We start from the raw sequence: 26,392 nt of genomic DNA on the forward strand, positions 1-26,392 counted from the left end.
AAAACATATAAATAACGACAAAAAGTCTCGGCTGCATCAGATCATGATGAAGCTGGTAAAGCCTTCATGTTGAGCAGAGGAGCTGGACTCTTCCCAGGAAGCCCTGCCGTGTTGTGCTGAGCGGCGGGATCGGGGGGCGCTGCTCGGCCGAGGCGTGGAGGTTACTCGGGGATAGAGAAGCAGACCCCTGGCTGAGGCGGAAAAATGAGAAGAGACCTTTGATATTCTCTTTCTTGTTTGCCCGCGATGCGTTCAGGGGTTTGAGGAAGCGCGGCACGTCTGGAGGAAGGCAGCGGCTCGAATCCTGAGGACGGCCGCGGACCAAGTCCTGCTGCCGCTCCGGCTCCTCCTCCGGAATTCTGTCAACTCAGTCAACCCCTGAGTTGATCTGATGACTTCAAATTCTCTTCATTGCTGTATTTCCGGTCAAAAGCGACGAACTAGCAGCCTTATTGACGACTTTTCACAAGTTTACAGACACTGACTTGAGACAATGAGGCCTGAACTTCAAGCTCAAACTGGGAGCGACGCCTCAACTGTCAACAGCAACAGCAGTCAGGGCTGCAAGAATGGACTCAGAAACCATACTATCCTGCAGCTTTTGTGTTTCTCGTTGGATTTTGTTGTTTTCTCTCCTGCTGATCTCTGCTCTCACTGTTTCTCACTGTCACGAACATTAATCACCTCTGTCCATCAGAACATCATGCATTCTTACTTTTCCTTCTTTATTGAAAAAAATTCTCTACTTATTTACTTTTTCCTACTTTGTATCACTCTTACGAAGAATTACTCTTTAAACTAATGATGCACTCTGTCGGGCCAGAAAGCCTCGACGAAGCAAAACCATGATTTGATTCCTTAAAAATTCTACATTTCAAAGCTTGTTCTGCTTCAGGTGACAGTTTCCTGTTGCTTCCTATCAAAAAGCAGTGAATGTTCGCAGCTTTTCTCCACATATGAGGAGCAGATTAGATAAAACCTTCACACAGAGATGACTCTCCAACACTGTTCCAGCTCTCTGCAGCTTCTTTTCAATGTAAATATAGGAAAACTTGCACAAAATCTCAACTTGTTTTTCCACCACACTGCGGAAACTATCTTCTTACAGGATTTGTTGATAATCTGAGCCGAAGCTCTTCTTCAGCATTTAACTCTTTTCCTCTGGAAACTGTTGATTTGAGCCAGTCACTTGAAGGAATTTATGCAAGAATCATAAGTTGCTGTGCAGTGAACCAATCACAGCTCCAAAAGTTGACTCTGTGCAGATTCAGCCACTCAAAATGCAGCAATGTGAAACAATAGCGATGAGAATTCCAAAGCATTAGAGAGAGAAAGAGAGCGTCACAGTACCTGACAGCAGCTCACACACCCGGTTCAGGCTGAAGTTTGAGACTGAAAGAAGTCAGCTGTTAGTCCCTCTGGGTCCCAGAGAGTGTGAACCAGGAGGAGGGGGAGGAGGAGGAGGAGGAGGAGGAGGAGGAGCAGCAACACACTCAGCCTCACACAGAGCAAAGTCAGAACAAAGTGGGAGAAACAATAAAACAAACAGTGATACTGAAACACAGACATCTGCCCCACTCTGGATAATCAACTGCTGCGTAATGCTTCCTGCTGAGCTCAGCCTCCGACAGCACCGCCGCAGATTACACTGTGTGTGTGTGTGTGTGTGTGTGTGTGTGTGTGTGTGTGTGTGTGTGTGTGTGTGTGTGTGTGTGTGTGTGTGTGTGTGTGTGTGTGTGTGTGTGTTCATCGTGCCGCCCTGTGAGAGCAAACCCAGGGATAGAACTGAGAAAAGTCCACAGAGGAGAGTTTCCACTGTTATAATCAAGTATCCCTGTTATTAATCACTTTCTATGAATCACTGTAAATAACAGATAATACCAATAAATTAGAAATAAGATACGTGCACTGTATTGTGCAGATCTGAAAGGTAAATAAATGAAGCGTCTGTTTGGACGGCGTTTGATGGGAAAATGTGAGCGGCATTAGAATAAATGAGAGGCTGGAGAAGAGACAGGAGAAATCCTGTAACACACATTTAATAGCACAACAAATTCTGCAAGACCATCACGGTATATTGAGAATCGCAATATTGTTCCTTAAAATCTGTTCTCATCACAGCGTAGTATGCACCAGTTTACACTGTAATGACAGGGAGAGTTGTGCTTTAATATGCTTTAAATGGAAGTTTGGAATATAGTTAGTGCTACAGAGGAAGTAGTTTGCTGCTAATCGCCACCCAAATGTACATTTTTTGTATATTTTTTGCAGTAAATAATGTAAAACTAAGGCATTCAGTGGCATTCAGCGATTGAACGTTTCTTAATTTTGAAAAGGGTGAATGAAGTTTTCCAAGTGATTTCTAAAAAAAAGATTAAATAGAATTTGAATATGATGATTTAATAACAGTTTTCCTTATAAATATACATTTTGCCATGAAGAGGATGAAACAGTCCTTGATGTTGTTTTTGGTGATGAAGAAGGGGGGGAAAACGTCGGCTTTCCGGAGAGTTTCCTCCATGAAAAGAGGAATAAAGGCTTTCCATTAAAACTCAGCTGTTCCCAGAGAGAGGGGTTACATCAGGACGTCTCCGCTCAGTCCAGTTATGTAACTGTGGTTCGGGACAGATAATGTGGTCGCGGTGGTGTGTGTGTGTGTGTGTGTGTGTGTGTGTGGAGGGGTGGGGACAGTGGGACCATGGTGGGGAAAAGATTTCCACACTGGGAGATAAACGTTAGCGATGGTTTCTTATCCCTCCATCTCCTCTTTTTTCGTCTGAATTCGTCCCTCAGGCTGTGTTTTCTGGACGCCGCTCGTCTCTCCTCCGTCCCTCCGTCGCTGCTGGGGGGGTAAACACTCCGGGAGTGAGAGTGTGAGGAAACGATGGGATTCCTCCCGCCTGAAGCCGTGACGGCCTGAAGGCAGCGCTGACGGCTGACGAAACCGCCGTCTGAGCCCGGCGCTTTCTTCACCTGCTGCACGGCGTTCAGTCTGCTGTAATCCGGCGCTTTCGTTTTGTTTTCTACAGATACAAGGAAACGCAATGCATCAAAGCTACAACAGAGAGCTCGCGTTAGCGCCTAGCATGGCAACCGCCCCTGTTAGCATCACTCAGAGTTGAGGGAAGCACAGTAATTCTCTTTATATATGGTTAGTTTGCACGCTTTTAAATATCAGAATAGCTCACATATTCACAGTATTGACGTGGAAGGTGCAGCGCGGCAAACGTCTCCTCCTGTTTTCCCCGCGTAGAGAAGTCCAAACAAACGCAGCTCACTCCTCCGGAGGGATGGGGCCCGGCCCGGCGTTCGCCTCTTTAGTTCTGCTCTATTATGCTCTTTAATTTCGCTCGCCTCGCGCCGCATTGCGCCGCAGCCCCTTAATCAAATAATGATCAGCGTTGTTAGTTAGCGGTGAAACATTTAGCTCGCCTGGAAGCCGGGGAACAATGCAAACACACCGGGAGGCCGTCGGAGATGCATTCGTCTGCTCCGGGTCGCCGTTGTTTATTCTCAGGATTTGGATGTGAAGTGAAGGCGATGAATTATGAATGTGGAACAATGTAGCAGTAAGTGTTTGTTTGGGATGTGAAAACACGGTTATCAAGCCGACCCAGCAGAGACGGCCAAAGGCAAACTCCAGCCGGCGACCCTCAGCCCCTCTGAGTGCTGAACTGATCGTTTCGGCGCTGCAGCCGCTCCAGGCCCTGGGAAAACAAGCCTCGCTCTCAGGACGTGAAACTCCTTCTGTGACTCTGAACTCCAGCCTTTCAGAATTACAGGAATGTTTCTGATTGCGGCGTGTTTTTAAAGGGAAATCGCTTCAGAAAGCTTCACGCCGGTTCGTTCCCAAACCCGGTGCCCTTTGTGTGAGCACCGGCGGTAAATAATTCAGCGCCGCTCGTCACCGTGGTGATGAATATTTCTCTTTCCGTTGGCCGTAAACCTTCCAGCTAACATTATTTCACACGCTTTCTACGTCTTGAGGAAAATCCCCCCGAACGCCGAGCCTCTCCGCAGCGGCGTTGCATCAGATGAAAGAGCAGAGTCTGCAATGCGGCCTGCAGAGTCCCCCGCCAGGCGCCCTGCGGCGCCGGCACGGCGTGATGTCATCACCGTGGGACGCTCGGCCGCCGCGGGGTGATGACATCACAGCGGAGGAAGTAAGAAAGGCCAGATCCGATATCGGGAACTGACTGTTGGAGTTTCGGTTCTCCAGACGCTCGGAGCGACGGGACCAGCCTCACTCGGCTCCTGATCAATATGACAACGTGAGATTCCAGGGATTACATCGTCTCCGCTCGACCGTCGGCCCCTGAAGCCCTGGCCCCGAGCTTTTCCTCCTCTCAGAGAAGTCAGAGATACGATCTCCTCCCGTCCGTCCATCAATCCGCTACATGGCTTTATCCAGCTTGGGGCCGCAGGCTGCTGGAGGCGATCCCAGCCGGCTCTCAGTGAAGGTGAAAGAGCGGCAAAGCTGCTGTCTCTCCCCATCACCTTCTGCCAACATCGACTTAGAGAGATCATCGTGAGCTGCAGCCCTCGTCAGTAGCATGCTGATAACTAACTGATAATCTCTCTAAAGTAACTTGTAACTTATAGGTAAAAACCACTGCGTCCTGCTGTCTAAGCTAACTGTTAGCATTAGCATCAGCCTGAATGAAGATGGATCCGTTGAAAAAATTCAGACATTCGGCCGTCATTCATTCCTCCAGCTAATCATCCCCAGAGAGCAGATAACCCAGCGCCGCGGCCGGACGCCCGGGACGAGGAGGACTCGGCTCAACTCTGGAACGAAAGACGATGAAGACTTCCAAAAAGAAAAAAGAAACGCAGCAGATTATCTTTGAGAGAACAGAGCAGCTGCAGGCGTTGCGGTTTTCTCTGAGATCAGTGTCCATTAAGAACAGTCGGTATCAAACCCACAGAGCGGCGTGAGGAAACCGGCACCAACGGTAATTTCCTGTCTCCGCGGAGGTTTCCAGTGGGGGTAAGAATGAGTTTAGTCTGGGATGAAGCTTAATCCCCGGCTGTGAAATTGGGCCTGATCTCTCTGGGAGGTGCTGGGACACAATGACGAGACACAAATCTACGCCTAAATAGCAAAATACCTTCAACTCCCCGAACGGCGGGAGGAAAGGACGACTTAGCGAGGCGGCGGGCTGAAAGTGACATTATAATTACCAGCGAGCCCGGCAAAGAAAATGACGACGGCGGGGCTCACGGCTCACAGCCGGCTTAGGGAGGACGGCGAAAATGAGGATCGGCGCGACACAAAAACTGAAAGGAGGAAAAATCTTTGAGTAGTGAAAGAAGAGCGATCAGAATTACTGTCATCACCGAGCGCAGCGTCTTCACAGTGGAATGCTTTTTAATCAGTGTTTCTTCAGAAAAGTGTTGTTTTCACCCGTTCACACGGCGACGGAGCCTCGAAAAGTTCCACCTTGGGAGCCGTCTTCAGCTATATTAGACGTGTGACATCTAAATCCGTCAGTATAACTCAGCTGGTACTCTGAGTGTTTCCATCCTTACTCCAGTTCGTTCCTCAGCCTGCGCTCGGCTGTTTCCTCCAGTAGAAACATTTCCCATTTATTCTGAGAAACAAGAGAGAAGAAGGAGTTTTCTGATCCTGGAGACTGCCTGAACCGCAGCGATACGGCGGCGGCGGCGGCGGCGTTCTCCCAGGGGACTCGGCTCCAGCTCCGAACGGAAAGTCTTTTCACCCTTAAGTACATCGTGATTCACAGGTTCAAGCGGCGCGGCGACGAGAAGGAGGTAAACCTCTTTATTAGGCGAGTGAAGTGAAGATAACGCGGGTGTTTGTGTAAGTTAACACAAGCGTCGACACATTTACGTGATTACAGCTCGGTTTTTTCTGCCGATTCCAGTAAAATAACAGAGACGATTTCATTTTCTAATCGGTAGAGCCAACTGATCTGATCCCAGCCAAGCAAACTGGAATAAGATTCCCTTTATCAGCGTCCAGGCTGACTGTGGATAAGCTCACTCAGGCCTTGACAAACTGGTTTTGAGCAGTGGCGGTGTGTTAACGTGTGTGTGTGTCCCTCGCGAACCCAGACTCCCTCTCTGCTCCCCGGAGGCCCGGCGGCTCCTCTGCGTCCCGGTTTCCCTCCTCCCATCGCTTCACCTCACCTGCCTGTCAATCCTCCTCCTCTTTCCCTCTCGCTCTCCTTGCATCACTCCTCCGCCGCATTATTAAATAACGGCGCTCTCCTCTCTGCCGCTGCCTCCTTTCAAACCCCGTTTCATCTTCCTCCAGTCAAAATACATCAAGGCAGGAGTCGTCAGCGCCGAGCAGGCTTTTTAAGACGCCTCGTTCCGAGCTGCATCTCCTGTTCGGTGGCGTTTTGAAGCTGGACGAGACGCTAAACGTTTCACACATCACGTCCACAACTTCAGGTTTGTGTCCAATCCGCCGGTGAAGTTGAGATTCAGCCTCCGTCTCTCCGTGTGACAGAAAAACAAGGGCGGTTTTATCCTCCCTCCCTCCATCCCTCCATCCCTCCATCCCTCCACCAGACTCGGAGCGCTCTGGAGAAAATGGGACCTGACAGGTTTAAGTAAAACCAGACGAGGGTCTGAAAGGCGAGATGGAGGGAGAGCGGCGAACACGCCGTCACGGCGGCTCCTGAGTGAGAATACGGCGCTTTCAGAGGACGAGGAAGAGGAGGGAGGACGCTCGCTCTCAGCTGCGAGAAGAAAACCCTACTTACTGAAAACCCACCGAGTCCACCGGGCCGACTGCAGCTCCCAGTGTTAAACCACTGATCAATCAAACAGCATGAAGTGAACCGGGACCAGCAACCAATATCAAATCAATATAAGACACCTGGCAGGGTGAAAACAGCTAAAGTAACGTTCTCACTACGGAAAGCATCACAAAACTCATGATACAGTCTGAAGTTCCTCCATATTTCATAGAAGGAATCAGAGAAGGTGTGATACATGCACTATTCTCTTACTCCTGAGAACTAACTTCTTGCTGCCTTTGTGCTCATTTTTCCTTGATTTTTAAGCTTCTCACCCTTGACCTGTGAAAACTATGAAAGAATGAAGGCCGTCATTTAATGAAATCCTCAAAACCAGTTGATTAGTCCTACTTTTTTTTTTATGTCATTTTGAATTTGCAGAACATTAAACTGCAGGGAAACAAGTGACTGCATTGCAATATTTCCTGATATCGTAGAAAGATGACAATAAATATACGATTAATTAGCGGTTATTATGGTATTATATCGGTGTGATTCAAACTGAGGACCTTCCAGAGTTAAACTGCTCCACTTTCTCTATTCTTGTTCCTAAACAGCTGATTTAATTCCCTGCTCTAAATCTCTTCTTTCTCCTCTCCTCCCTCCGCTCATCATTATCTCCTTCTCCCTGTAAACACTTCAGCTGCCTCCAGGACACACACACACACACACAGACACTCTCACACACACGCCTCGGTGGGAGTGTCGCGCTCGTCCAGAGGGTGTAATCCCCTAAAAGGAGTGGAAAGACGCGGGGAGAGCGCGCCTCCTTCTCCTCCTCGTCTATCGGTTCATCTGGTTGGACGCTGGAGTTTCTCCAAACGCCGGAGACGAAGCCTAAATTCAGAAATGGGCTCCAGTGTTTATCTTCTGCCTCCTCGGAGGGTTTTTAATGCGGAGGGAGAAAGTTCCAGGAAATTGAACCTCTCACCCCGATGCGGCGCTCGACTAAAGCAATCATGGAGTCATTTCCTGCGGCCGGGCCGAGGAAAGCCAGACGCTGCCGAACGGTCTGCAGGCAGCGGGCGTCAGCTGAAGGCGTCCAGTCACTGGACGAAGACGAAAACAGCGACTACGACTTGTCATTTTGTGTATCTTATGTGTCGTTTTACTTTAACGTAATTTAATCACCTTGTGATACCAGCCTGAACCACCAGGTGGCGTATTGAGTCAGACAAAGGCTGAAGACACAAGATAAACAAGCTCATGTTTACAGGAGAGGCTGCATGCTGGGTTTTCAGATGACTACGTTACAGTAGAAGCTCCAGCCCCGGCACAGGGACCCCGGTTTGATCCCCACGGTCAATAAAACCTGAAAAATCACAAAACATGCCGTTGTTGATGGAAATGTTAGCAGCTTTTCTGATGTTACAAACTGAATATAAATATGTATTTCATTTACGCTGCACCTTTAATGCAGTTTAAAACAATTGTAATCGCTGGATAGACAACTGAGGATAAAAAAAAATAAGAAACGGACAAAAATATAACAAAATGGACAATACAAAGGATAGTCGAACGAAATGAGATAAAGAAATTATAAAAAAATTAAAAATTAAAAAAATATCTTCAGACATATGAATTAAATAAATAACTACTTTAAATAAAAAGGCTCAGCAGTTACAAAAAAATCAAATAAGTCAGAAAAAGTATTTCAAGTCGAATACAAATTAGGAAAAATAGCTTACCATATTTTTTTTCATTTTACTGTAAGTAATATTGATGTTGATACTTACATTTGAAGTTTTGATTCAATTTGTCTTTTTTTGTTAGCCACTAATAATATCCCACTCTAATGAAAAGGTGTTATTTATTTATTTATTTATTTATTTATTTATTTACTTATTTATTTATTTGTTTATTTATTATCTTTTTTTTTTTTTTTGCATATTAGTGTAAAAGTATTAAACTGACCAAACTCATACATGGTGTATTTCATATTTTCATACTGAAAAAGTGTCTAAAAGGGATTCATCTCTCCCTGGAATTCTGCTGACACATATTTTATGGTGCAACTGTCCTGAAATATGATCTATTATCTGTCAGTAGGGTCGTTTTATGTGTGCAGTGATTAAAATCTGTGTCCTAACTTTAACTTCATTGATGAAACCTGCCTTCAAATTGTTCAACGTTGGGAGAAAAAGAGCAGAGAGAGTTTTAAATATGACGTGAGACAGAAAAATGCTGTGATTTGCCCTTTTCCCCCGCTGGAGGGAAAGCTGTGGCAGGCCGCGGACAACAGATGAACTCTGGCGCCCCCGAGTGGCCGAGCGGGAGAATCTTCCTCACAGCTTCTCCTCTCGCTCAGGGATTCATGAGCTCGGCTAAAAATACTGCAGCCGGTCCACTTTTTAACAAAACACACATATTCCATCCCAGCGCTTTTAAGAGCATGAATGATTAACGGAGGCGATCGGAAAGAGAAAAGCTCTGGCAGGCGGGAGAACAGCGGCTGGAAGTGAGAGTTTTATACACGGTCCAAACGAGACAAGAACAGGAAAGGTGATAAAAGACAGAGAGGCAAAGATGAGAGTATTCTGGAGGGAAGGAGTGCTGCTGGGATCAGCCAATCAGGAGGCAGAGCCAGAACGAGACGCCTGGCTCTGCTTCACCCCGTCCTCCATGCATGTGACCCCGGTCTGCAGGACCCGGTCCTCGGTCCTCCTCCTCCTCCTCCTCCTCCCTGCAGCTGGACCAGCAGGACCGGCCCCTCCAGTCATTAGCATGAGCAGCAGACGGGCCGCAGATCAAACGGCGGCGCTGCAGGGAGGACGAGGGCGAGGACAGCGGCGGCCCTGTGCGAAACAGCAAGGGACGATTACAGAACGTTTACTGGTCTAGACAAGGAGAGAGAGAGAAAGCGAGCGAGAGGGCGAGGAGGGAGGCAAGGCACCGAGGAGGCCGAGGACGACTGACCGGGTCGGGAAACACGATCACAGAAATGGTGGAAAAGTGAAGCAGTTTCATGGAATCAGCTGTAGCTTTTGTTTTCTCTCAGGTTCTTCATCTCTGCGTGACGGACTGGCAGCCTCGCTGCGACTCAGTCCCAGTCTTCATACAGGAGACACCTGGGTAAACATCTGGTCTGAACTCCAGGTGACCTTCAGCAGAGGAGACGGAGAAAAAAAACTGCAGCCTCAGAGCAACATGGACAAGTGTGTCATTATGAGGCACACACACACTCTCACACACACACACACTCACACACACACAGGCTAATAGAGAGGCAGATGAAGGATGGCCTACAGCAGCTTTCCGTCCAGCCGTCCAGCCGTCCAGCCGTCGTCCCTCTCCGGTTTTGTCCTCCTGTCTCCGTCAGACGGATCCTCGGAGAACCCGTCATACTGACAGTCATCAAATGGAATCAGGATGTTTGATTTATTACATTTTAAACAGACTAAATTATCAGGAAAATCCCCTCTTGGCTAAGTGGCTAACTGACGTTAGCCTGCTGACACTGTCTTTTTCAAAATGAACTTTTATTTCCTGATAGCTTGTGATTCAGGGTTGCTGAAATCGTCGTTTTGGGAGCGTTTCTGCTGCTGTTAGATGAGAGGAAACCAGCTGTGAAGCTCCTCTGCACCTGCGACGGGATGCTGTCATGTCTGGGTAGATCCCGTCACCGGCCTCGTTCTTCCCATCGCCTCTGAGCGTCTCTCTTCTGATGGCTGAATAAACGTCTGTGTTTGTGTCAAAACCGGCTTAGTGGACGAATCGGTGCTAATTGGAGGCTGTGTGTGAGCGAAGAGTGTGAAGTCCCGGGAGGTTGAGCACAGTGACGGGAGGCGACTTAATGAGGAACGCCGGACTCTTATTGTGAAAGAACCAGCCGTCTGTGACCCCGCCGTCCTCAGCCAGCGGTTTAAATGTCAGGGCTGTTTTCTTCTCCCTCGCTGACCGGCGCCGCCGGCAGGAGGTAGATTAGTTCAGTTCATCTTCCCCGTCGACGTACAGGTGGAATGAATCCACTGCAGGGCAGAGGGGGAACTCGTCGGCCTCCTCAGGCCGCCGGTTCCTGGAGGAACTAACAGACCCTCCAACGGCTTCGTTCTCCAGTTCTCATGTTTGCGTCTCACGTCCATGATGTGTACAGCGAACCTCAACAGTTGGTCATTTTTTAACAAGGCTCTCTGCCCTAATAAGAGAGAGACTTTCAGCTCTGTTAGCCCCGCCCCTCGCTGCTCTCGGGCCCCGCCCCCTTACCCATCTCTGGCTCCATGAATCAAAGATGGCAGCCACCAACCAGCGGCCTCCCGGATGCTGCGGCCATCTTTATTAAACAGTCTATAAACTCAGTACTACATCTACAGTTAGCATCATGCTACATTCAGTTAGCATCACGCTACATCCACAGTTAGCATCAGGCTACAATCAGTTAGCATCAGGCTACAATCAGTTAGCATCAGGCTACAGCCACAGTTAGCATCAGGCTACAATCAGTTAGCATCAGGCTACAGCCACAGTTAGCATCAGGCTACAATCAGTTAGCATCAGGCTACAGCCACAGTTAGCATCAGGCTACAGCCACAGTTAGCATCACACCACATCCACAGCTAGCTGCTACATGCTAGCTCACTCTTCCAGCATCTGAAACTTTAGTTTGAAGTTTTGACACTCTGGACAAGTGCAGAGAATTTTTTTCATATTTTTTTGGTCATCATTACACAATAATATTGTAAAAAAAAATATTGTAAAATTATTACAATACTATTAGCACCGTTAACTTTAGCGTTTCCAGAGTTCTCACTGCATTAAGATGCATCAACACACAGTGTGTGACGCATGCAGGATGAAATCAGATGTCCACATGTCTCTACTGGGCCTGGGCTCTTCTAGATTCACTCTCTGTTCAGATCAACACTAAAAACACGTCAGCAGAAACACATCAATCGACCATGTGGAGGAAAAATACTTGTGAAATGTCAGAAATGATGGTTGAGACACTTCAGTACTGTGAAATGAGAAGGACTGGTGTGATGCTTTCCGTGTGAGCGGCTGCACAGCGGCAGCAGTGTGTCTTCGTCTCACCGCCTGGGGCCGAACACGCAGCTCCGCTCCACAAAACCACAATCTGTCCCCGTCCTGCGAGGACGGGACGCTGCGTCCCTCAGCCGGGGAGCGTTCGGAGGACGGCGCCGACAAACGGGCTCATTTAGGAGTCAGAGAAATGTCAGAGCGTGAGACAAAAACAGACGGCGGGAACCGGGGGGGACGGTCCCCGGCGCGTGGAGGTGGACTGCAGGCCCCGTCATGTGAGGCGGGGGTCCCGGGGCCGGCCGGTCCCGAACAGACACCGGTCTGTTGGGTTTGCAGCGTCGCACGGCGCCAAATGTCACGGTCATGAGACCGTAACTTCATTAAAACGGGCGAGAACATGACACGGCGATCCGCCGCCGAGAGCCGAACGCTGCTGCGTGAGCGACTCATCATTATGTTCCAAATGTAAATCACTTCTACATGTTTTCATTCACGGACACAGCGACGGTCACCACAGACTGCAACATTTCTGCAGTTTTTACCAAATTATCATTTATGTTCATTTGTTATTTCAGCTTGTCCTTTTGCTTATTTTTCTTAATTTAATAAAATAATACTTTCAAAGATGCTGCAAGTGTTGGTTAAACTGCCTTAATTTATAGTTTTGGACTGTACAAAAAGACTCGTACTGTCAACAATGTGCGATATATAATTATATACTCTCACAACGCAATCAGAAAGTCCATGGATTGTCAAAAAACTACACAATTATATAGTTATATATCATGTCAAAAACACTGCAGTGCTGCTATAATGCCGTAGAACTTTGACATGTTATTTAAAAAATACTGAATATACTAAAAAATACTGATATGCTGTACACCTTCTCACAGTCAAATTATCACTATGTAGTTTTATACTGTAAAAAACCAACAGTTGTTAAAAAAAATACCCTTATATCGTGTATAAAACTGTAAGTCATGGTGTTTTTACAGTATAAAGCTGTATATAATGATATATTTAATCGTTCTATTGTCTCTTTGACCGGATAAACTGTTTATTGTGACATTTCGACGTCTCCCTCGTCAGCATGTTGGATTCATTTGACGTTAACCATCTCAGTCTTTCACATTCAGAAGATAAATAAATATCTGAATGCGTGGAGCATGAGATGCTTTTATTTTAAAGGTGCATTAAGGAGTTTTACAACCTTAAAAATACTTATTTTCCACCATAAATATGTTACACATTTTTAATGATGTGTACAATGTGCCCTGACATATTCATTACAAGTACCTCTAACAGCGCTAAATTGTCACTTGAAAGTCACAGTGCCGGTCCGGCACCAGCATTTTTTTGGGGAGAATTTGAAAGGAATGACGTAATGCACGCTCCGGCTGGTTAGGTTTCGTTTTGTCCGCCATTACTCCGCCAGATGCTTAGTGAGCAACAACTGAGCAGGATCTTCCAGAAAGTCAGAACAGACTGGCTTCTAGCACTGCCACAGCTCCACACAGACTCCACCAGGGAGAAGAAACTTAAATCTTACTTGAGCGCTTCTAAACGAGCGAGGAAGGAGTTCCTCCCTTCCGTGCACGTGAGCCACAGGGACGAGTTTTTCACTAAGCTGCATTACGCCCAAGGCCTGCAGGGGGCGCTGTTTCGCATAAAACGTGCAAACTCATCAATGCACCTTTAATATTTACCATTAATAGTCCTGCTCCAGTGACCTTTGTTCCTCTGTCTAATGACTCCATGATTAGCTGACTTTGTATATTCAAAAGCGATCCTGAAAAAGCATCTGATGCCTCCACGTGACGGTGTGAAGCAGAGGAATAAAAAGAGCTGTTTGACTGAGAATGATCCACTGAGTGTGTGTGTGAGTGTGTGTGTGTGTCCTGTGGTTTAATAATGGATTAGCCGGACTGAACCCTCCCCTCATCTGACAAACTTCTCTTCGGAGAGGACCCCTTCATGCTGCTGCTCGGCCTCTCGCTCATCTGATCAAACGCTTCCTGATCGCAAACCGTCGCCGTTTATCTGACCCGCGGATCGCCGGGGAGACTTCCTCCTGCTCTTCCTCTCCTCCGATAGCATCAGACATGCTGGTCGCAACGCTTCAAGGCAGTTCAAGGCGGAATACACACCACAAACACACACACACACACACACACACCACACACACACACAGTCCCTACAGTGAGGAGCTGGAACGCTCTACCTGTACAGAAATGGCCCCTGGCAGAGGTCCTCTCCTGGTCCTGCTCTGTCCTCCTCTCAGCAGGTGGTCGCCTCCTCCTCCAGCGCATCTTCCTGTCCGTCTCCAGAGACTCTGTCTCCCTCTGTCCTGCTGTCCTCCTCCTGTCCCTCCTCCTCTGCTGCTATCCTCCTCCTCTCGTCCCTCCTCACGTGTTCGCTCTCACAGAACCAGCAACACTCACAGTTCACACGATTTAACCCCAATGCCACTCTGTGTGTGTGTGTGTGTGTGTGTGTGTGTGTGTGTGTGTGGCTAGTTTTGCTGTGTCAACACACACACACACACACACCAACAAAAACACAAACAGGGTGCGGCCCCAGCGTGTCCCGGTGTTGCCTTCAGGCTCCGGTTCCTCCTCTCAACTTGAATTTACATCACATTCAGTGGTGAAAAGACGACTAATTATGACTTTAAACTCACTTAAACACACAGTTGCCATGGTTTCCACGGTGCTGTCTGGTTTCACACACACACACACACACACACACACACACACACACACACACACACACACACACACAGTTGCGCGTGGAGGCTGAGCGCAGTAAATAAAGCAGTGTGAGGAGAGACAGGGCAGAGAGCCGCTTTCACACAGCGAAGTAATGAACACAGAGGGCAGCTAGAGGACACACACACACACACACACACACACACACACACACACACACACACACACACACACACACACCCGGACAGGACTCATGTACTGCGGCTCCGGGTGAACGATCTGAGCTCATAAGTGAAAGTGAGGCTGTTTCTCCTCCTCAGTCCGTCCGTCGACACACAGCTTCAGAACGGGAATCAGACAGAGAGGAAACACGAACGACTGAAACTGGAAAACACACACACACACACACACACACACACACACTCAAACTGAAGGAAATCTGTGCTGCTAGGAGAGGATGCAGCAGATCTGTGGGATGTTTCCAAACACACACTCTGTTTACTCACACCAGGTCCGAGCTGCAGAGCCACGGCTGCCAGCGAGCAGACGGACACACACACACACACACACACACACACACACACACACACACACACACACACACACACACACACACACACACCTCGCTGGGTGTCCGGCTCCATGTGTTCGGTGTCAGGACTGTATTCGAGGCTCGGCTTTACCATCCCTTCCTCACCTGAACAGTACCGATCACCGCCGGCCCGACCTGATCAGCCGGAGCATGACCCTTGACCCCCCCAGCAGTCAAGCTGCTGTTTCTACTGGTTACTGTTTCACTGAACTCCTGTTAAACGGCGGAGCATTGGCCCGCGACTAGCATTTGCTTTGCTTTCCTAATATTGTCAAACTCAGTGCGCGTTACGGTGGAAATGATCCAAATTTTCATGGAATAATTTGAAGTTAACTGTTCTTCGTCAGCCTTCAGTCAACGTTAAACTCTCTCTGACCTCTAACAGAAGTAAAGATGCGTTTTTTTTGGTCGTATCCAGACGTCAGACAGTCCGTTCAGGAGCCGCAGAGCCGATAAAACCATCATATTTCTCACTGAAATGCGATACGATTTCTACTCTCACTGGCTAATTCAGAAACCTACACACACACACACACACACACACACACACACACACACGCGCCCTGCTCTCAGTTGGTCATCTGGAAGTGATTGCGTCCGGCTGTTACGGCGTTCTGTGGCCCCCGTCAGACGTGTTGGCGATGACAGCCGGCCTTTTGTCTTTCACAGCCCGGCGAGGAGGAAACACACCGACGGCTCCTCCTCAGACCCGCCGGGCCTCCGTCAGCCCGCCTTCAACCCGCCTCAGACCCGCCTCAGACCCGCCCTCAACCCGCCAGACTGAAATACCGCGAGGAGGCCGCGACCCGCCCGGCTCCGCACAGAAAACACCAGAAAAGCGCAGGACGGTGGGAAGCGCTGGACGGCAGTGGAGCACATGAGGCGTGTTTCTTCCCCGGGCCTCTTCCTGCTTTACATCACTGCTCTGGCTCGTTCCCCTCCTCTCACCCTGCGACTGCTACTCCTCACACGCCGCAGAAATTCAGAGATCATTGGAACGGTCTATAAATCAAACGCACCTCCTCTCTCGCTCTCTCTCTTTTATTTTCATGCAAACATCGCCCCGTTTTCTCACTGTTTCTGGAGAAAACGGGCTTTATTCACGCTGCTGGTGTGGAAAGAAAGAAAGAAAGAAAGAAAGAAAGAAAGAAAAGTTTGTGGTTCTGTTAGTTTTGTTGAACTGAAGCTGATATTTTTTAACGTCAAACCAGAACATGTCAACAAAACACATGAAGGACAGTTGTGGAGCGATTGCACAGGAAAAGGAAGCGTCCACCATCAATGGCTGGGAGGAAGATGCTCTGAAATCAGGATTTATAAACTTTTTCGTTAAAATCAACTAATAAAGCAACAAGCAGCTCAGATGAACGACCAACACGCAGATCCAGGCTGCTAATGCTAATCGGTAGGCGCATGCCAATCACCAGGCTAATGCTAATCACTAAGCTAATGCTAATCAATAAGCTAATGCTAATCAATACGCTGATGCTAATGACTAGGCTCATGCTAATTACCAGGCTAATGCTAATCATTAGGCTAATGCTAATGACTAGGCTCATGCTAACGCTGCTTGGGGTCCAGGGCTCATGGTTAAACTGAGTTTGGTGGAATATTAGCACATTAAGACAACTCTTTAAAGGATATTACCGGTCCAAAAAGAACTCCACCCGTCCAGATGTAGCTGCTTCTTCACACCGTAGCGGCACCAGGGAATAATTGAGGTGAACCCGAGAATCATGGGGGATTCAAAACGGCCGCCCCCATGAACCTCTGGGTTATTCTGGGTTTTAACTGAGACTTTTAAACACGACTGGTCCTGATTGATGGTTTTGGGAAGTCACAGCAGCTTTGAGCTTTTAGCTGATTCACAGATTTTCATTTTACACGTCATTTTGTGAAGTTTTTCTCCTGGTTATGTTTTATTCTCCGATCTCGTTTCGACTTTTCACTCGTTTTTCTCTAGTTTCAGATCAATCAGTTCAACAATCGATGTCTCTCTTAATGTTATTGTGAGTGACGCTGAAGCTGAATGATTTTAAAGGAAGCTGATTTGTGTTCCTTACTTATTTTGCAGGAATGCTCCAAGAGGGACGACAGCATGAGAATGAGATGAATCCCGTGTTTTACGATCAGACTGAGCTCGGTGACTCGTCTTTAAAAAATGCTGCTGGACGTGTGTTGAAGTTTCAAACAGCGCAGCAGACTTCAGCGCAGAATTCCCGTGTGGATAAAAGTCTGAATGCAGAATTCGCTGCAAACAGATAAAGGAGAATGTTTTCCTCCTGCAGTCCAGTTTCTCTGCTCTGAATCACCGTCAGTGGGAAGACAGGAGGAGGAGGAGGAGGAGCCAACGCTCTGGCACCGAAAACATGGCGAGCAGTTAAACTTCATATGAATTGCTACGAGGAGCTTGCATGTTCTCCCTGTGTGAGCCTGGCTTCCTCCAGAAACATGCAGAATTTTAAGAGTTGACAACAAATTGCCTCTCAGGGTGAAGGCTTTGTCCCGTGACAGACTGGAGGGCCGCCAGGTGTGTCTGCCTTCACACACACTGACAAGAAGCTGGTGTTTAATTCATGAAATATCAGTTTCTGAAGTTTTCAAGTAATTTGTGTCAAATTTTATTTGCATTTCATGTAGAATCACACTTTTTTGGGGGGGATTGGGGCTGAAGATGAATCATAATTTATGATTTCTGTTTAACTTTTATGTTTTTTCAAAGATAATTGTCATTTAATAACTAGAAGCTGATTAATTAACTTTAAATTCATATGTAAAGTGGTTGATGTGTATTCAGGCTGTCATCAACTCAATATAAGTTGAAGTGAATTCAAAATCAAGCCCCCAGAAAGTCAACAGAATTAGGTGATAAAGACCAGTTCCTCAGATTAAAATCCATTTCTCTGTCTGAATTCCAGATTTCACTTCCCGAGCAGCCAGTCTCATCTCAGTGAGGCCGAATCAAGACACCGGAACAATCCGGACGACGATGTTTCCTCTTCAGTTTAAGGCAGAGAAAGTTGCTCAAGCTGTGGTCCTGCAGGGTTTGACCCGCGGGTCACGCTCCGGACGGGGTGGAGCAGCCGGACGTGGAGTCGGTCCCCGGGGGCCCCGGCAGGTGCCCGGCCTCCGACTGGCCTCCGACTGGCCCCCATCAGGCCCGGGGAGAGAACACCTGCTGGGACGAGCAGGGAGAACATGAAGCCCAGCGGCGAGGAGAGAAGCGGGAAACAGAGGTTCCCTCGACATGCCGAGGCCGGGCCCGGGGTCAGCCACGGCCAGGAAGGGAGGCGGAGTGTGAGAAAGCTGCAGGGGGGTGGGGGGGGGGGGGGGGGGGGGGGGGGGGGTCCGGGGGGGTCAGGACCCCGTGAGCGACGGCTTCCAGTGGAAACAGGCTCTGTGCTGCTATCAGCAGAGCTGATGACTGACATCCTCTTCCTCTCACTATCAGTGTCCACACACACACACACACACACACACACACACACACACACACACACACACACACACACACACACACAGGATTTCAACCACAGAAGTGGAGGAATGGCGCTGGACGCTGCGTGCACGTAAAAAAAAAAAAAAAAAACTGAAGAAACATGAAAAACAGAAACACGGCTGCAAGCAGCAAAAGATTGAGAAGTAACTCGACAAAAAATACAGAATATTAAAAAAACACACTGCGCACATTTTGAAAAACTCTGCATGTTTGTGTTTTCATATAAATCTTTTTTATCTGTTTATGTTAATAATAAATACATAAATAAGTCCTGCAGAAATGTTAAAAACTTAAGCTCCGCCCCCAAGCACAAAGGAACCAATAGCAGTCGACTACCGACTGCGATCTGGCCATCTCTCCAGAACAGGACCGAAGGGTCAAAGGTCGGTAGTTGAATGCTATTGGTTGGCTTGCTTTCGGGGGCGGGGCTTAGTCAGAGGTCAACTGCTTTGATGAGGAGGTGAAACCCTCAAAGTTATTACTGAAGAAATGCTGAAAATACAAACTGAGCAGCGAGAATAACCCAATAATGCTTCATCTGCTGGAGGCGAGAGAGAGAGAGGGAGGGAGAGAGAGAGAGAGAGAGAGAGAGAGAGAGGAGAGAGAGGAGGGAGAGAGAGGGCAGAGGAGAGAGGAGAGGAGAGAGGGGAGAGCTGAAGGAAAGAAGAGAGGAGGAGATGAAGGAGAGCGAGAGAGAGCGAGAGGAGCGAGGGAGAGAGGGGAGGAGGGGGAGAGAGAGAGAGGGAGAGAGAGAGAGAGAGAGAGAGAGAGAGAGAGAGAGAGAGGGAGAGGAAGATGATGGAGGATGAAGGCCTGGTCCAGCTCTATTGATTATTCAGCTGTTCGCTCCTTCCCACATGTTCAGGAGAGAGAGAGAGAGCGAGAGAGAGAGAGAGAGAGAGAGAAGGAGAGAGAGAGCGAGAGAGAGAGAGAGAGCCCACACAGGATTTAGGAGGAGAGTGAGGATGTGAGCATCAAACACAGATGAGCTAATGCAGAGAAACACACACGCACACACACACACACACACACACACACACACACACACACACACACGTGCTCAGGCCAACACATGCATGAGTCCATCTCAGCAGAGTAAACTAAAAAAGATGAGCTGCAATTTCCAAATCAACATCTGGTCTCTCTCTCTGTCACACACACACACACACACACACACACACACACACGCTTGTAGACTCCGTGTTCACAGCTCACAATATTCATTTTCTGGCCACAAAGCGACCAGAGTCGGATCTGCTGCAAGAAGTTTGTCTAAAGTTTAACATGCAGACACAAACTGGTCGGGCGCCCAGAGCACATCTCCCATCATGCATCGGGGCTGCAGCACGGACGCACTGCAGACATTGATGAGAACAGGAAGACTGATGCTCACGAGCTCAGAGTGAGAAGAGCAGACGGCGCTGTCGTGTTGCAGCGTCAGGTAGGGGCTTTTATTGTGAAACTCCTGGCGAGGAGCCAAAACAGAACCTTTCAGAAGAAAACAAAGGACATCCGCTCATCGGGCGAAGACCTGCAGCGCCTCGCTTCACCCTCTAGTGGTCCCGGCTGGTATTACAAGACTGATCCAGCTGTGGCTGCATCTGTTTTTTTCTCTGTTACTTAATTTTTATCTATTTTTTTTTAAGTTGATTACATATTTAAATGTTCCTTCCAGAACCTTTCAAAGTGAGGGAACCTAAGTGATCAGGAAGTTGAACTCTTGGCGCCATTTTCCAGACTTCGACCTTCGACCTCAACACAAACTTCTTCGTGCCTGCCACCGATTAAAGTTTCAGCCGTGACACTCGTCTCATTGGAATCATTTCGCAGCATCGAAATAGGAAATATATAGAAAACGGTTAAAATGATTAAAAATGAAACATTTAATTCCAAAATAAAGGCTTGACAACAACAGAAAGAAGACTGAGTCACATCAGAGTCACTATTATTGGATTATCCCCCCAAACGGAGAGCTCTGCAAAGCTTACAAATTCAGAATTTCCTGTTTGAATATGAAATTATGATGGATATCTTGAACATCACGTGGTATTTTCAGCTCATAAAGGATGCTCGGAGGATGGATGGATGGATGGATGAGAGCGTGAACGTCCCCCTGCGCTTCCTGTCTGCCCTGAAAACCTGATTTCACTTCCTTAAGTTGCACCAGAGAAGGACTCGTGCCTCGGCAGCGGCTCCGCCCGGCTGGGTTGTGACTTCGGGTCCAAGGTGACAGGTGGAGCGCAAAGACTCCCAAACACGCGGCTCGCATTCCGCTCTGCACGCGCGTCCTGCTGACGCACGGAGGAGGGAGGACCTGTCCAGGTACCGACAGAGCAGAGCCCGGTCCCTGTCCTCTGCTCTGGACATCCTGTCCCACCTGACACGACCCTGACCTGCCAGCACGAGCCCGTCCTCGTCCAGAGCCTCGTGTCCAGCGGGAACTCTGAGGATTCGGCTTCTTCTCGCTACTTTCTCAACAAATCCACCCACAACAAAGTGAGAGCTGAAGTTTGGCACAACAGACCCGACCCCCAGGTGCGCCCCCCCCCCCCCTCCTCCCGGATCCTCTCACCTCTCGGCGGCGGCTTGCTGAGCAGCTCCGCGACGCGCCGCTGCAGGCGGGCCACCCTGCCCTGCAGCGCGCCGGACCGGCGGCAGACGGACACCAGGTCCCCCTCCAGCTCCTCCAGGATGCTCACCGAGTGCCGGGACAGATCCGAGAGCTGGCGCAGCACCGAGCACAGGGAGAAGCCGCACACGTCCGCCAAGTCCCCGAAAGTCCCGGGCCGCCGGGGCCGCGCCTCCAGCGCGTTCCGGCACACGTCTCTGGGAAGGATCGCGCGTTTGCAGAAAGGCATGATATCTCCTCTCTCCTCCGCAAAAAAACCAAAACAACAAACTCTCCAGGCAGTCAAGTTATATTCCCGCGGTCCCGCTCCCCGCGGGTGGCGCGCGCACACATGCCACGGATCCTGCGGGAGGGAAAACTCCGCTGGTGTCGGAGGCGCTTGGAGCGAGCCGCGCGTCGTGCGTCCTCATTGTTTTTATGACTGCGAGCGAGATTTTCTCCTTCTTTCACGGAGGAGCGGAGCGTCTCCGGGGATCGTAGTCAACCCGAACCGTGTGGAACAAACCCGGCTTCCACTTTCACCTTCAGCATTAAAGCCTGAACAGAAACGTTTACTGGAACCTCCGATGGCGAAATATCTTCTAAATCTATCAGTAATTCACCGCGCAAGTATTTTTTCATCTTACGCACAGTTTTATCATGAAAAGTGTTCTGTAAAAACATTAATCACATGTCAGACTACATCTTTTAACGTCAGACTCCTGGACGTTTCCACTGCGCCTGCTTTTATTTTGAAAGCATCAATCCCAACCGCGGCTTTTATTTTGCTGAGCTTGACGCGGCGACACGGCGCGCAACAGTCTGGTGTTTCCCGAGGAGGAAACCTGCCCGAGGGAGGAAGGGATGAGGAGAAGGGAGGAGAGGAGAAGACCAGAGACGAGGAGGACGCGAGGATGGCTCGGCGCGGCCGCGCGTGACCGGCGCACGGCCGTGCGTAACCGCGCGTCTCGGTCCGCCAACTTTTGCGCACTTTTGTCGCGCCGTGCTCCGACATTCCGTCCATGCACAAAGCAGAAAAGTCCCAAAACAAACAGAGTTCCCAGCGTGGGAGCGGTTTGCACAGCGCTGTGATCACTTCTGTCTGTCTGCGTGGAACAGGCTGCACACATCCATCTGTCACAACTCTGCAACAGACTCTCAGGGAAAAAAAATCCAAGAAAAATCTGCGTGGTGCTAAATTTAGGTAAGTGTAAACTAGAAACGAGGCAAAGCGACACACATTTCCAAGTCAGTTAAAATACTGAAAACAAGATGACAGAATAAACCGTTTGAGTCTGCAGACTTTCAATCTGATTAAGTGCCAGATAATCGCATCACATCAGTGATCTCATCACACATAAGAGCATCTGAGGGTGGAGAATTCCAGTCCTGATACACAATTTGTTTAGCCAACTCCAAAACACACTGATAGGATTGATTTCACTGCCGTGAAAACAAAATAAACACACTTTTCTAGTGGAAATGTCATCGTGAATGAAGGGCCAGAAAAAAAACCCAAATCCACTTGTTGCAAATGTATAAAATGAGAGAAATAATCACATACATCCAATGATTTACAAGGTGAACTATCACTTTTTATCTGTTTTTTTTTTTCGTTAAACATTACATGCAGACCTGCAGAAATACACTGACATGTCCAGCTCATGCTGCTGAGGTCCACAGGCTGTTCGATCACTATTTCTGCTCATTTTCAAATTGTATTTGTGAGTTTTGATGAACTGTGTCCACTCTAAAGTACATTTGCAAAACTTCCTTCTTCCACCTCCGTAACATCTCTAAACTCCGTTCTTCACTTTCTCTCCCTGCTGCAGAGAGACTTGTCCATGCCTTTGTCTCCTCCAGGCTGGACTACTGCAACGCACTCCTCATCGGGATCCCTGGCAGGAGCCTCCAAAAGCTCCAGTATGTTCAGAACAGCGCTGCCAGGGTCCTGATGAGGGTGCGGAAACATGAGCACATCACCCCCATCCTTCACACCCTCCACTGGCTTCCCATTCACCTCCGTATTGAATACAAAATCCTCCTGCACACCCACCACTGTCTCCACGGTGATGCCCCCACTTATCTCACAGACCTGCTCGCACCACACACCTCCACCAGGACCCGGTCAGGCCAACAGCACCGTCTGCTCCCCCCAGGACACGGCTCAAGACCATGGGGGACCGAGCCTTTGAGGCTGCTGCTCCCCGTCTGTGGAACGCTCTTCCAGACCACCTCAGGGCCCCACAGACGGTGGCAGCCTTTAAGAAAGGCCTCAAAACCCATCGTTTTAGAAAAGCCTACTGCTAGGCAGTGATTTTTTTTTTTTTTTATCTCTTGTTTTTATCTCTTGTCGACTGATGTACTGTATTTTATCTTATTCTTTTGTCTGTAGCACTCTGAGACTTGTAATCAAGTGTAAAGTGCGTTATAAATAAAATTTATTATTATTATTATGTGTGTGTGTGTGTGTGTGTGTGTGTGTGTGTGCTGCAACACGGTATAACAAATGTGCATGAAGTCAAAATAAAATAAACTGAAGCATTTTTGTAATTTTCCATCAATTGTAAAATATGCAGGACTGTTTGCAAACCTGTATAGTTAGTATTTTCTTAAATCTCTGAGTGTTTTTGATCTGTTTCATCATTGTTATTTGATCTTTTATTATTGTGCTGTTATGGGAAAGTCGTGTGATTTTCATCTGTCTGTCAAACTTAGGAATGTTCTGTCAAAATAGAGGTTAAAGGGAGGAGATCAGACTTTCTTAAAGGTGATATGGGAACATGACAGAGAAATCAAGTTTGACAATGACTTCTCAGTGAAGATTCTATAATAAAATGTGAATTTTTAATACATAATTTATAATTAAAAAGTGCACTGAGCATATTTTTCATGGATAAGTGTACTAATCAGCTGCATTTATTGGCGATAAAAGCTATAAATGTAAACCTGAAAGCTGTGAGAGGTGCAAACGGAAGCGTTCTGTCTCCGTTTTCTCTGATTCTGCAAATCCCACACAAGAAAGACGGATCTCAGTGTTTGGAATAAATATTTAAGGATGTGCTCTGTGGCTGCAATTATTGCATTATTGTTGATTTGAGAGAAACAGGAAGGAAGAGTGGAAGATGAGCATAATGACAAGCCCAATAAAGAGCAGATTAAGATCAGCTTTAAGTCTCTGTTTCCCTGCGAGGATCCCCGCCATCTCTCCAGCTACCCTGATGTTTTGACACGGGGGGAGTTTCCCACAGTGCTTCAGGTTCAGAGCAGCCAGGGCCTGTTGCTCATTGGATACGTTACATAATCCAGTCACAAGATCCAGATTAAAAAGGGAGGCTCCCTCTCTTCCTGCTGTTTGCTCAGACAGACCCACAAAGCGAGGAAAAGGCTCTCCGACCAACAAACGGCACCGTCAGTCCAATTCCGTTCAGTTCATTCTCAGTTAATAGCGCGCCAAGTACAACACGGCCCGACCAGGACGCTTTGATGGAGGAAACAACAATTCAACAAGAACAGGAGGGTTTTCAGTCGTACTAAGAATTCCCATCGATGTACTGTTCGGAGTGGATTCATGCACGAAGCAGGGAGCAACAATCATCGGCCAGACCGATTATCAGCACCGATTTACGGCATTTTGATAAGAGATCAATATGTAACTGATTATTTCAACTCAGATTCAGCGTCTCTGCCTCCAGCATGGTCCCGCCCACAGCTCCATCTGATTGGTTAAACCCAGAGCCTGCAGGGCTAACAGCCAATCAGCAGTGAGAGCGCCATAGATATATTTGCATAGAGCCGTAGATATATGTGCACGGAGAAGAAGCTTTATCGGTGAAATAAACTCTGGAGAGAAGAGATTTGTCTCCGAACTGGCAGATTAATTAAGTGAAGTAAGCTGAATTCTGCTTTCCACACGAACGAGACGCTGTAAAACACAGTAAATCACAACAAGCACTATGAATAAAAGTCCCGCTAGCTTAATGCTAACTTGTATGGGAAAAGCGATCGACATGCTAACAGTTAGCATAACAGTCGTGGAACTTGCGGGAACAAATTAAACTGAGCGAAATTTCACTGACTAAACACAAAACACAAACGCTATTTCTTTCAATTCTAGCAGGCAGATATTTCCCTCACTCAGAAAAAGACCAACAACATTGAAAAACTTTAAAAAGTCTGCTGTTAGTCCTACGAAACACAAACCGGAAGTAGCTACGGAAGCCCGAGAGGCTTTGTATAATTCAAAATTACAAAACCAATATTTTCACTTTCACAGCAAATGAATATCAGCTGTATGTATCAGTTATCGGTCTCTTTGACTAGTGATAACCGGTGAATCCTGAAAGAAGCATTTGGGTCTGTCTCTGGTGAGAGCAGAGGTGGAACAGAGCGTCTCCAGCTGTTAGACTGTCACATTCCCAGCTGGAAGTCTCTCTGTCCTCCATTCACCTCACTCTCCCGGGAAATGACGCCAGAATCCATTCCTGAAACGAGAGTTGTGGAATGTACTAACGACTGTGATCACTTGGCTTCAACGTGTCTTCGGTCAACGGTTCCTCCACAGCGCGTTAATTACTGCAGATTAAGTCACCGAACACCACATCAGTTCACTTTCTGTCTGATTTAAAGCAGCTCCGGTCCTCTGAACTCTGACCTGATCTGTATACGGTAAAGTTAATCACCTCAGAGCTTAGATGTGCATTGACACCCAGTAAAAGGTTACGGTGGCTGATAAGTCTGTGGGTTTATCCACCGTGGAGGATCTGCAGAGCGAATCTTCTGTTGGACCCTCGGTGACGTTCCTCCTCCAGAGTCCGGCGAAAACTCCCCGATCCTTCACTCCAGGCCCCAGCCCCTCCTCACGGCTCCACATCTGGTCCTCGGAGCGCCCCCCGGGCCCCCTTTCTGCAACCCCTCCCAGACCAGAACTTGGCCCACCTCAATGTTTTTGTTCATGCAGCCTCTTATGGAGCGAGGGGGGATGGAGGGAGAGAGAGAGAGAGAGAGAGAGAGGGAGAGAGAGGAGGAATTTCAACATAAACTGCCTTTTTATTGACACAGTTGAAAACATCAACATGAGAAAGTTGTGCACAAAGGAAAGGGGTGGAGGTGGTGGAGGGGGTGGGGGGTGGGGGGGGGGTGCAGAGGGGATATAAAGTGTAGGGGCTGGCGGGGGGAGCGGTGGAGGAGCAGGGCGTGTCTGCATCACGTCATCCATACTCTCCCCCTGGCCTGCAT

The 26,392-nt window shown here is 48.2% G+C and overlaps 1 protein-coding gene across 1 annotated transcript in view; it reads right to left on the minus strand.

Moving 5' to 3' along the window:
• The window catches only part of nhsl2 (NHS-like 2), a 77,016-nt gene extending 55,435 nt beyond the window's left edge, over nt 1–21,581 (minus strand). The window contains exon 1 of the mRNA XM_030088522.1: nt 21,119–21,581. Coding sequence (XP_029944382.1) covers nt 21,119–21,404 — 286 coding nt within the window. The 5' untranslated portion in view covers nt 21,405–21,581. The remainder of the gene's footprint in view (nt 1–21,118) is intronic.
• Between the last annotated feature and the right edge of the window lie 4,811 nt (nt 21,582–26,392).

The sequence above is a fragment of the Salarias fasciatus genome, chromosome 3 (genome assembly GCF_902148845.1).
Source record: "Salarias fasciatus chromosome 3, fSalaFa1.1, whole genome shotgun sequence".
Taxonomy (NCBI): Eukaryota; Metazoa; Chordata; class Actinopteri; order Blenniiformes; family Blenniidae; genus Salarias; species Salarias fasciatus.